Raw genomic sequence first — 12,855 nt, forward strand, 5'->3', positions numbered from 1 at the left:
AAAGTAAGCATGAATGACAGATATGAAATTTTTTTGTTATGAAATTGATTCATTTTTAATGAATGAAGAATAAACTGAACGAGATGGTTAAAACATTTGCAATCCTTTCTTTTGTTTGTCTGTTTTTTGTCTAACAGCATATAATCATTCATTATGAAATATATATATGCTGTCTTAAACTGGTATGTGGTATGTACCTGTCAACAATTACACTCTGAAATAGTAAAAAAAAAAAAAAAAAAGAAAGAAAGAAAGAAAAGAAAAGAAAAGAAAAAAAAGACTTCAGCTTTCTTTAAAATAGATTATTTTTGCTTTTTTTTTTTGTAACCCAAGGAATAAAATACTCTTTTTCAGACTCGTATTTTAGTGACACATAACCTCACACTTCTGCCCCAGATGGATTTGATTGTTGTAATGGAGAGTGGGAGAATTGCACAAATGGGAACATACCAGGACCTGCTGTCTAAAACCAGAAACCTCAAAAATTTGCTTCAGGCCTTCAATGAACAGGAAAAAGGTGAGACACAATAAGAAACAAGCCTAAGATACAGCGTGCCTAGCCATTCTGAAAGCCCATTAATTGCGTGATTTCTTACAATGCATTTTTCTTCGTTCATCCTTGCTGGAGTTAGGAACGGGGCATCTTCCTTTCTCTCGAAAAGAAACATACATTAGGACACATCAGCTAAAAATCAACCTCATTTATGATTTTTAAAGCAAAATGTTATACCCCAAGATCTGTTTGTTCATCTATGAAATAATGGATTACATGATTTATAAGCTCTATTGCTGGTCTAGAATATAATGGGTCTAAACATTCTGCTTTCTTTAAAATTAAGAACAGGGAGCATAAATCCATGTCAAGTACGTAATAAATATTTTAAACATTTTGTTGCATGTTGAGGAGGGGAGATGAACAAACAAAAAAGGAATCTGAGGAAAGACAAAGGAGAATGCTGTTTGTCTAACTTTTATGAGATCACAATGGAGTTTATTTACCAGTTTTTGTTACTATACTACTACCATTTTAAGTTAAGATTATAAATGCTTATGTAAATGCAGTGGTTTGATCCTTACCTAATTAAGACACAGGGATGTTTGAAATCGAGTATTAATTCAATATTATAGAGGTCAGTTATTTCTCATCTCTGAAAGTATAATGTTCATCAACTCTTTTTCCATCTATAGATGCCTTCTCGTGTGGACCACTATGATCCTTGTCCCATAACTACCCAGAACACCACTGAGAAATTACTATAAAATTGATTAAATTACTTCATAATTTCAGGGTAACAGAAGAAATAGGGAGCTGTATCTCAGTATTTCCTATATGAACTGGTATCCATTAATTCACTTTATACCATACCTACTAATAAAAGTCATAAAAATATGAAACCAGCTTATAACAAGATCAGTCATAACATGAAGTCAATTATTAACAGGACCTATTATTTGAATGTTGTGAAATCAAAAAACAAAATGATTTTGCTGATGTGTTTCTTTTTTAGACCTAAGCTAATACACATCAATTCTGTAACACTATTTTTTATTTCTTGCCTTTATTCCTTCCTCAAATTCAAATGTTCTATTTGTAGATGCATTCAGAAATATCTGATGCATCATCAGATGGCCGTGGTCATTCTTAAGCACCTTCTCTTCTCTTAATGGCTAGCAATTTTGGAAATGATCTCTTGGCTACTTGGTCAGGCTAAGTAATAATTTATGCTTAGTGTATGTATGGGAAAGAGATGTCTGTGAGTGTCTCCTAGGATTAGAATGTGGTCTGACATTCTTCTCTATTCCCAGGACTTAGGTAGCTTCATGATAGGCAGATTACAGGTTCAGATTACAGGTTCTCAGTAGCTGTTGGTTAAACAGGTGAATCTGACAGAAGTATGTCTCCTCAGAAGTTAATGGGATTATTTGGAATGCTGTGAACCAGTGTACTTTTCATGTGGCCATTTATTTTAAAGGCCACATGAAATATAAGTTGTATTACTTCGGAAAATATAGTTCTAAAAGCAGGCAATGTTTAAGTTTTGTGTTCAATATTTAATTTACCATAAAATATAAACAGTGTATCTTTTGAAAGTTGTGGAATTTGCTCTTGTTTAAAACCTAGTTTTGGAGGGACCCCTGGGTGGCTCAGTGGTTGAGCTTCTGCCTTTGGCTCAGGTCATGATCCCAGGGTCCTGGAATTGAGTACCACATTGAGCTCCCTGTAGGGAGCCTGCTTCTCCCTCGGCCTATATTTGTGCTCTCTCTCTCTGTGTGTGTGTCTCTCATGAATAAATAAATGAAATCTTTTTTTAAAAATATATAAAATCTTTAAAAAAAAGAAACATTTGTTTCCAGTTTTGGAAACAAATATCATGCTTTCTCTTTATTTCTATATACTTCTTATGTACATGAGTCCTCTATGGTAACAAATGGAAAGCTGTATTATTCTTGAAGTTGAGCTGTCATTAATAGATATTACTACTTCACCATCAGAAATATGCCAGAGTTAGAAAAATGCAAACTGTACTTTTTTCCCTAATGACTTCAACATTGTGTCTTCTCTGTTAGAATTTAGGAAGGTGGGATCCCTGGGTGGCACAGCGGTTTGGCGCCTGCCTTTGGCCCAGGGCACGATCCTGGAGACCCGGGATCGAATCCCACGTCGGGCTCCCGGTGCATGGAGCCTGCTTCTCCCTCTGCCTATGTCTCTGCCCCCCTCTCTCTCTCTCTCTGTGTGACTATCATAAATAAATAAAAATAAAAAAAAAAAGAATTTAGGAAGGTGATGAGTAGAGATAATTTTTGTACTAAAAATAGAATACATTTTTGAAAAAGAATATTTCTAGGATTTTGATTTTTTGAATGCTGAATGAAAAACTATTAAGGCTTTTTAAAAGCAGCCATAAAATTAAACATGATGATAGATGTTAGATGTTAGGTGATATCTGTAAAAGGTCAGCCATATATAGTATAATTCCCTTAAGGGCCACACAGAGCAAGGCAAAAGTAGATTTTGATTATATAAAACACCTCGCTAAACAATAGCTTTAAACCAGGTTACAGTCAGTGTCAAGTTCCTTTTTTTTTAATATTTAATTAATTTATTTGAGAGAGGGAGAGAGAGAGAGACCGAAAGAGAGAGAGAGAGAAAGCATGAGAGCATGAACAGTGGGGAGGAGCAGAGAGGGACAAATAGACTTCATGCTGAGCCCAGAGCCCTACACAGGGCTCCATCTCACGACCCTCAGATCCTGACCTGAGCCGAAATCAAAAGTCAGAATCTTAATTGACTGAGCCACCCAGGTGCCCCCAGTGTTAAGTTCTTACAGTGCTTCCCTTAGACCTGGACCAGTGTGAACTAGTACTATACTCAATGCTTTAGAGAGTCCCTCTTCTGGCTTTCTTAGCTGGTTCATTGATCAAGAGCCCAAGGGAAAAAAAAAAAAAAAAAAAGAGCCCAAGGGATTGTGCCCATCAAGGGTCCCTTTCCAATCTTCTACTTTTCCATTCCAGGTATTTGTGGTTCCGGAATTCTCTGCCCAAATGACACAGACTTTTTCTTCTGTTCTATCTACCCAAAGGCAGACCAGTCTACTGGCATTTGCCATTCTTTGGCCTGAGGAATTTTTTTTTCTCTCTTGGAGGGGTTAGTGTGAACAGAGCTTCAATAGATGGGCTGAAGTGTCCACAGATATGGTGCAGGATGGGATGAGGGTGGGAGATAAGGGAGCAAGGGCCTTGACTGTCATGTTTCCAGAGGAACACTTAAGGTTCCAAACACTCTCACATGGGCCTTGGTTTTCAGGTGGTTGGGAAGGTGTATTGGTCAGGGTAAGTAATAGAACTTATTTATGAGTCTGTTGGTTCAATCCATTACTATTAAATACTTAGGAATATGGTATGTGGGGCTTTCGTTTATACTCTTGCCCTGGTTCCCACCAATGAGGTGCAGGCCTGTCTCTGTGGGGCACTTCTTTTCTTATTTGCATAAGTAGTAGGGAAAATTCAAACTATACCTGAGAGCATTTTCATTGGGATTGAGGGAAAAAAGACTAGCTGGACAGGGAGTGGAATTTGAGATAGGACTCCCAGTTCTAAAACACCCTGTGATCTATCACTTATTTATTTTAGCTTATCTTCTTTGATCTTGAATCCTTCAAGACTTCTTTTAAAAAGTACACAATTCTTCCATTTGAAAATTCATATAAACTTATATGATACCAGAATAGGAGTAAAAGTAAGCACAACCTTGTGGAAAAAACACTGAGCCAATTTTACTTTGCCCCAGGCTCTAGTTCTGACTCTGAATAACTATGTGAGTCTTCATAGAGATGATTTAACCATCTCTGGTTCTTCCCATTTATGAAAAATAGGAATTAGGTCTGTTTTGGCTGAAGTAGAATTGAACAGTGCACATTTTTATCACTCCCTTGCCCCCAAAACTACCTGTGACTCAGACACTTTTTCTTTTCCTATCATTCTCATCTTCTACTGGGGTTAATAACAGATAACTGAGAAAAAGTAGTTTTTATGGTATAATTTGGGTTGGGATACCTCAGATCTCTAATAATAGATAACTGAGAAAAAATAGTTTTTATGGTATAATTTGGATTGGGATACATCAGATCTCTAAGAATCTATCCAGCTCTGAAAAGTCTACAAATCTCACCTTATGGGAATATTATATTAGAGAATCAATAAGAGGTAAGAAGAAAGGTCAATGAAGAAAGATATGAGGACCAATGATAAATTTACGTAGTTATAGGTTTAGTTTAGGCTGCTTCTTACCCACACTAATAATCCTGGTGATAGCTAGGATGTCATAGATATTAAGTCAATATATTCATTCACAAGTTTTACCTTTATTTAATTCTCTCTGAAACCTCCTGAGACTACCTGGTCATGATATTACAGAGACTAGATATCTTGCACAAGTTAAGACAAACTGTAAATGGCAGAATTTGAATCTGATGCTCCCTCTGTTTTATGCTGGAGCCCAGCCAGACTCTTAAACATTCTATCAAACATGTAGGAACAAGTATGCTGGCTTTGTGTGAGGGGACAGAAAGGAGTGTGTGGCTCAGCTCACTCTTGCTTTCTGTGTCTCTGTTTCTTCCTGTCCGTCTCTTGGGTAACTTTTGGTTTTAGGCAAGTCACTTATACTACCTGAGTTTTATTTTTCCCTCGCAAATATGGATAAGCTTAACTGTTCTCTTTTTCTTATAAGCTCATTTGGTACTCAAATTATGTAATGTATATGAAAGCACTCTATAAATTGCAAATATGTAAATTTTAAAATTATTATTATAAACTATAAAAATGAGAATGTGCCTTAGGCAGGAGGGGACTGAAACATCTCCAGATCAAATTATCATTCTTTGAGACATGGAATACCATGTTTCAGAGAGATAGTTGATGTAAGTCAGATTCTTCCAGTTAAGAGTTGTTAGATGTTTACTTCTAGAAATAAAAAAAACATATAATTCATATAAGAAATTGTAGAAACTCCCAAGGCCACTTCCTTCCTTTTAAAGATGAGAAGTCTGAAATTCAAGGAGTTTAAGTATCATACTGTGAAAAGAGACAAAACACAGCCAAGCTCTGAGATGTTTCCCATCAAATTCACAAGCAGTAACATGAACCTCAGTCTTGGTTGTAGATGTGAGACCTTGGTTCATATGACCTGTGCCTCAGTCTTTTTATCCCTAGGATAAAGGGATAATTATAGTATTTTCCTCATAGGGGTTCTCCTGAGAATTAAAAAAATATATATATTTAAAATAATATAAATTTATAAAAATATATATTTTATGTATATTTTTAATATATATTATATATATTTTATAAATAAAATATATTTATATTTTATAAATATATATATTTATATATATGTATAGAATATTGCCTGCCACATAGGAAGCAATTATTAGTATTATTAGTATTAGTGATATTAGAAAGAACATGACAGAGATTTGGGGAATTTACCATTGTGTTTCACTAGTAACCTTCATAATAATCACATAATTAGGAATCTTCATAGTAATCATAATTGTCTATAGAGCTTCATTAAATTGCATTTTTCTTTTAAAGACTAGAGTCATGTTCCTCTGGGAAAATACCTAGCCCTTCTGTGGAAGATCCAAAACAAGTTAGCACTCCTCTCTAATGTCCCAAGAAATGATTTTTATAGACTTTTTCATTATGAAATCTTAGTTTTATGAAGACATTACAAGATACTTCAGGGGAAGGGGAAATAATCGGGAAAATGAAAAGACTCCCTGTATACCTGTGGATCTCCAACTGGCATAATATTTCATCATATCTCTCTCTATTTTATGCATTGTTTGCTTATATGTATATAAAAGCACTCACCATCTTCCTCTCCAGCTCATGCTTTAAAGCGAGTCAGTGTAATCAACTCCAGAACTATACTGAAAGACCAAATCTTGGAGCAAAATGATAGGTGAGTATTAGGATAATACTACACTCACTGGGATTATGGACTAATTAATTACAATTTTTTAAGCATTTAAAATGCATCCTTTATAAAATATCTACACATCACAGTAGCTACAAAATGTGCTTAGTGGTCTCCAGATTTTAAACTCTAAGTTAGATAGATGTGTCTAAGGTTTTAAGAGAGACAGATGTGACTTAGTTTGGGAAACACATATTCATAGACTTTCAGTAACTTCTAGACAAATTCTAGTGCAGAATTGCGTATGTATATTTGTGTGTGCACATGCTAAAAATATCCCCAACCCATAATATTCATACACACTGCTGATGTGAATGTGAAAATAAGCTTTAGACATGAGAATTCTACAATGTAATGGTATGATTATCAGGCCAGGATATGTGACTTATAAACAGAGACTTCATGTAGGAATTGAAGAATCTGTTAAATAGCAAGAGGAAGGAAGGAAAGATGAGAGAGAGTGAGAGAGAGAGAGAGAGAGAGAGGAAGGAAGTGGGGGAGGAGGAGAAGGTTTGAAGGGAAGGAGAGAGAGAGGAAGTGAAAGAAGGATGGGAGAAAGTGAGAGAAATAAAAATAACAAAGTAGTGATCTTGATTGGATTTCATATTATACTTTTTTTTTCAAAAGTGACTAAAATGAACAGTAATTGAAGCAAATTATACCCTAGTCTGTTATTTGCCCCAATATTCCCCCCATAGCAGTTGCAAATAGGATACTGAAAGAAAAAAAGAAATAATAGGAATAAACAGATTAAAAAGTTGGCTCCAGAATTATAGGGAGCAGCCACTCATTGAAATTGCTAAAATGGAAAATTGGAATTTATTATAGGGAAGCAAACACTTTGGGATCCAATGGCTCAGAATTTTGTAGATTTGACCTTGAATTAAAAGATGCACCTTGAATTTATTTATATATTTTGAAAAGAATGGATATTCCTAAGGATTTGTAGATGATGTAGATGTGGCAGGTTTGAGTTTTGCCCCCATTTTAGATTCAGCTGACTTAATAGATCAACTAAATCATTCAGCTAGATATCCATATGGCTTGCTCACTCATCTTCTGGAGGTCTTTACTCAAATATAACCTTATCAATGAAGACTTTGGGTTTAGCCACCCTATTTTATTACAATACTTCCTACCTCCTTCCAGGATTTTTTTTCCTTATAATTCTTATCAATTTTCAGCATACTGGAAAATTTATTTACCTTTATTTTGTCTTTTACTTCTAAGTTTTAAGCTTTGTAACAGCCTAATTTTTTGTCTATTTGTTCATTGCTTTATTGCCATCTAACCAACAAGTTTCAACTAAACACTGAATAGCATATAAACTGATGTTCAATAAATAATTGTTGAATGGATGAATAAGTAACTGACTTCTGAAAGAACACTCAAGGGTCTTTTTTTTTTAATTTTTATTTATTTATGATAGTCACACAGAGAGAGAGAGGCAGAGACACAGGCAGAGGGAGAAGCAGGCTCCATGCACCGGGAGCCTGACGTGGGACTCGATCCCGGGTCTCCAGGATCGTGCCCTGGGCCAAAGGCAGGCGCTAAACCGCTGCGCCACCCAGGGATCCCTCAAAGGTCTTTTAATCCATAGTTTATTCTATTTTATTTTTTGACCTTATGACAATACCTTTCATTTAAATGACTGTCAATTTTTAAGGTTCCCCAAGAGAAACAAATCCAAAAGCACTGAAACAGACTTTGAAATCATATGCTATAGGATCTACACATATTTCTTATCTTTAAGAGAATTTTCACCTGTGTCTAGTTTTGCCAAGCAGTCAACACATAACTTGTTTAAAAGCTTGGAACTTAAAAATCAGTATTATTGTAAACTTAATCATAACCTTCACTCTATAATAAATCAATTTTCTTATTTATAAAATCATCGTCAGTCATAATATCTAAATTGAACCCCTTGAAGTTTTTGTGAATCACTTTGGGGAAGTTTCTTCTTGAAATAGGAATCCCAATCCCTATAAAAACTTATTTACAGAATTGATTTCTCAATACATCTGAAGTTGTGGAGGCTCCAACTGAAGCCAGGATTCTGAAACTTACTTCTCCAATGATGAGTACATTGGGAAGATTGCCTCAGTTCCAATATGCTGTATTCTTGTCAACACAACCAGCATCAGGTTTACTTTTTAACAGCTGCTTTAAAAATGCTATTGGAGGTCCCTGGATTCCCCTATGCTGATCTTTTTCTTGTTTGTCATCATAATAATTAAATTGTTTTTTCATCTTTATGTTTGAGAGACCAGAGACCTATTTCAGTTTTTCCAAAATATGTGCATATTTTGGCTGCTTCTTGTATATTACCTAGTTATTCTTTTTTTTTTAATTTTTTTATGATAGTCACACATTGAGAGAGAGAGAGAGAGAGAGAGGCAGAGACATAGGCAGAGGGAGAAGCAGGCTCCATGAACCAGGAGCCCGATGTGGGATTCCATCCCGGGTCTCCAGGATCGCACCCTGGGCCAAAGGCAGGCACTAAACCGCTGCGCCACCCAGGGATCCCCCTAGTTATTCTTTTTTTGTGCTACTTCTTATTCTGGCTTCCATTTTTTTCCTGCTTTCTTATTTGCTAAGATAATATGACATGGAGGAAATTTTCCTGACTTTTTAACCTAATTTTCTATTTTATAGAATTACCCAATTTCCATTTAGCGCAGCGTTAAGCTAGAATAGGGGCTGAAAGATACACACAGGCAGCAAGTTGACAGCAGTTAAAGACACTCTTCAATGGGATGTACTGAGATAGGATGCAGGGAGTCTTTCTCATGGAAGAGGTAGTTCATGGAGAAAGTGGCTAACCGCCTATCAGGAGTGGGGGGTGGGAAAGGAGTTGAACTAAATGTCTGAGAATCCCTCTCTAAAATTGAAGACAGAATTGCATGATGACATGTTAGTTCAGTTTTCTAACAGGACTAAAACAATTCGAACTGTTTCTGCATTTTATTTTTCACTTTTTGGTTTAAATTTACATGGCATATATTAACTATTTTATTTTTTAAAATATTTATTAATATCTTCCTTGAATAAAGTAAGTCAGGAACGTTATTTCAGTATCTACACTGCCCTCTTCTGTCTTTCATGTCAAACTCTTTTAATCACTTTAGCCCTCCCATACATATCCCATACTTTGTAACTGCATGCTCAGATCAGGGATAATAGTTTCAGTATGTTAATTTTATATCTTTTATACAAAAATATGCAGATGGGTATTGTGCCAACTTTTCTGAGGGTTTTTGAAGGACAACACAAGACTCATTTTTAAAACTTCTCTACTAGCATAAAATAATTTGCTCTTTTAAAATTCAGATGAAACTTGTTATTCACAACAAAATGCCCAGAATGAAATGCAGTATTTTTGTGGAAAAAGAATAAATAACATTGTGCTTTGCAAAAGCAATGCCCTCCTGTATAGTGTCCAATAAATTCTTGGTCTTTGTTAGTTGTGTCTAATTAGGATGCTTTAATTCCCTTTTAACAGTTGGGTTTCATGGCATTTTATATCCAACTACATTAAGAATTAATTTTTTGGCTTGACACCAATGCTGAATTTGCTTATCCAAACAGAAGCCATGCCAAGGGCTTGAAGGATGATGACAGTAATTAACCCAAATCATATACCAGGAGCAGTTCCAATGAAAGTGTCTGTTAAATAGTGTATCTTTCCCTGATGGTGAAGCTGATTCTAGAAAGGCCATGTATTACAGCCTCCCACAGACTGTTTCTTGACATTAGCGCCAGAGATAGAAAGGGAAGAGCCACCAGACTGATCAAATAAAGCCTTTCTTATTCTGGTAAAGAAAATGGAAATCATGGAGAAATGGGGCACATAACTCAGTTTAGTATTTCCAGAGGTCAGCTTGATACTAGGTAAATCAAATGACTTAGAACTTAACATACCTCATGCTTCTATATCCCATCAATGGATAATGAGAGATATGTAAAAAAGAATGATCATTACAGCAAAAAAATAACAGTAGGAAAAAAACTGCAGCCACTCTACTGATTTTGTTAAATAAATCTTAATATAGTAAAATGGTAAAACATAATGCAGTCATAGAATAATATTTTAGGGTCATTACATACTGACTCACAAAGACCATGTATAAAATTGTTTAAAAGAATGGCTTTAGAACAACATTTGTATTATGATAGTAAACACACGTAGAGAAAAGACTATGGCAATATTCACAAGCATGTTAGCACTGAATATCTCTAGAACATAGGAGAATGAATCTTCCTTCTCTTGCTTCTCTTCCTCCTCTTTTTTCCCTCCTCCTTTGCCATTACTTTTCTTCATGCTGTTGGTATTTTCCAAATGTCTCTCCAATAATACATTTCCAGAGGAATTGTCACATGCTGGGTGATTGATTAAAAATATGTCAAAATTGAGACAGAGGAAGGGTTCATGGCCCATAACAAAACCAGAGAAAGCTTTAAAGGAGGTAGGAAAATATCTGGTTCAGTTTAGGGTGATGTAGAGATAAATAAACAAAGAGATGAAGTAAGCATTTTACTGTATAGATCTGGAATTCAAGAGAGGTATAGCCTAGAACAATCAATTTGAGAGTATTGCACAAAGAAGAAGGTTATTGAAGCTGTGGAAGTGAATGAGATTGCTCAAGAGAGTGTGGAGCATACAAAGGAAATAGAGTGGGCCCTTGAACAATATGAGAGGTTAGGGACACCTCCAGATAATGAAGGCAAAAGACAGAGAGAATAGGTTTGTCTGAGACTGGGGGTTTCCTGGAATGTGGGACAATCACGCTAAAACCAGAAATTTCCAGGAAACCAGAATCATTAATTATCCTAGGAGAGCAAGGATGGTAGAAAGTTGGATTCAGGAACTGAAAGTCTAGATGGAATAAAAACCAAATGTCGTGAGAATAATTGAATGTACAATTTAGAAATAGAAAGAGTTATGGGCAGAGATTGAAATGTTTAGAGTTGGATTTTCCAAGGTAGGTTATATAAGATTCATGACTTAAAGTCCTGACAGTTAATGGTCAAAGTGAATGCAGATGAAGGATCTGGAGGTATGAAGTTGAAAAGAGAGTTTAATAAGCTGTCTATGTAAACTATGTCATCACCCAGGATGGTGGCAGAACAAAAATGATGAGCCCAATGCCAATCTTTATATCTGTTTATTTATTTGTTTGCTTATTTATTTTAGAAAATGAGAGTGAGTGCTTGAGTGGGGATAGAAGCAGAAGGAGAGGGACAAGCAGACTCCACACTGAGCACAAAGCTTACCATAGAGCTTGATCCCATGACTCTGAGATCATGACCTGAGCCAAAGTCAAGAGTCAGATGCTCAACCAATTGAGTTACCCCAGTGCCCTCCTCAACCTTTTTTGAAATTAAAAAAAAAAAAAAAGTTTTTGTTTTAACTTAAAAAAAAATGATTTCATTTATTTATCCATGAGAGACACAGGGAGAGAGGCAGAGACATAGGCAGAGGGAGAAGCAGGCTCCTTGCAGGGAGTCTGATGCAGAACTCGATCCCAGGACCCGGGGATCACAATCTGAGCCAAAGGCAGATCCTCAACCACTGAGCCTCCCAGGTGCCCCAATTTTTAAAATTAAAAAAAAAATTTTTAAGTAGGCCCGACACCAACATGGAGCTGAAACTCACAACCCTGAGATTAAGAGTCTCATGCTTTACTGACTGAACCAGCCAAGCAGCCCTTAATGCTATTCTGAGAGGCCAGGAAGCAAGTAGATGAGAAGACATAGAATATGGTGCACCAGGTGGCATTAGCTTAAATAATTTAGGGATTTGACTCAAATTTAAAGGATAATTATCTAGAAGAAGCAGTAAAGAATCAGATTATATGTTCTGACTTTAAAATGTGTGGGATATTAGAGATTAAACAGTCTCTATTTGAAAAGATTAAAGGAATAATGTTATCAGGGCAGAAGAATATGCAATAAAATGATTGAGAATGTATAACCTTTAAAAAAGTAGTTGATCTGAAATCTACAACGTATACATTGTCTTGTTTTATTAGGCCCTCATTGGATCAAGGAAAACAGTTCTCAATGAAAAAAGAAAAGATCCCTATTGGTGGGGTAAGCACCAGAATTACTAGTATTGTTATTAACTACACAAGTATAAAAGATTACATTGCATTCTTGATAATTATCATATATTTTTAATTTGAGGAGGGTTGCTATATAGTAGTTTGAAAAATTACATTAAATAGAACTGTTGGATAATATAGTGATGTTTAATTGGGATTACATGTTACTTAGCTATTAATCATAGTAACCGATATTATTTGAATATCCATCATATTTAAATGCTCAGGACTGTGTTGGCACTTTACATGTACTTATAAATTGGCTACTGTTAC

General features: G+C 35.5%; 1 protein-coding gene across 5 annotated transcripts in view; it reads left to right on the forward strand.

The window, feature by feature from the left end:
* LOC144301742 (multidrug resistance-associated protein 1-like) overlaps positions 1–12,855 on the forward strand; it is an 87,686-nt gene that overhangs the window by 48,228 nt on the left and 26,603 nt on the right. For all 5 annotated transcript variants that reach the window (XM_077878794.1, XM_077878795.1, XM_077878798.1 and 2 more), the window contains 3 exons: positions 355–517; positions 6,388–6,463; positions 12,511–12,571. In XM_077878794.1, the coding sequence (XP_077734920.1) occupies positions 355–517; positions 6,388–6,463; positions 12,511–12,571 (300 nt within the window). The remainder of the gene's footprint in view (positions 1–354; positions 518–6,387; positions 6,464–12,510; positions 12,572–12,855) is intronic.

This window comes from Canis aureus, chromosome 30 (genome assembly GCF_053574225.1).
Source record: "Canis aureus isolate CA01 chromosome 30, VMU_Caureus_v.1.0, whole genome shotgun sequence".
NCBI lineage: Eukaryota > Metazoa > Chordata > Mammalia > Carnivora > Canidae > Canis > Canis aureus.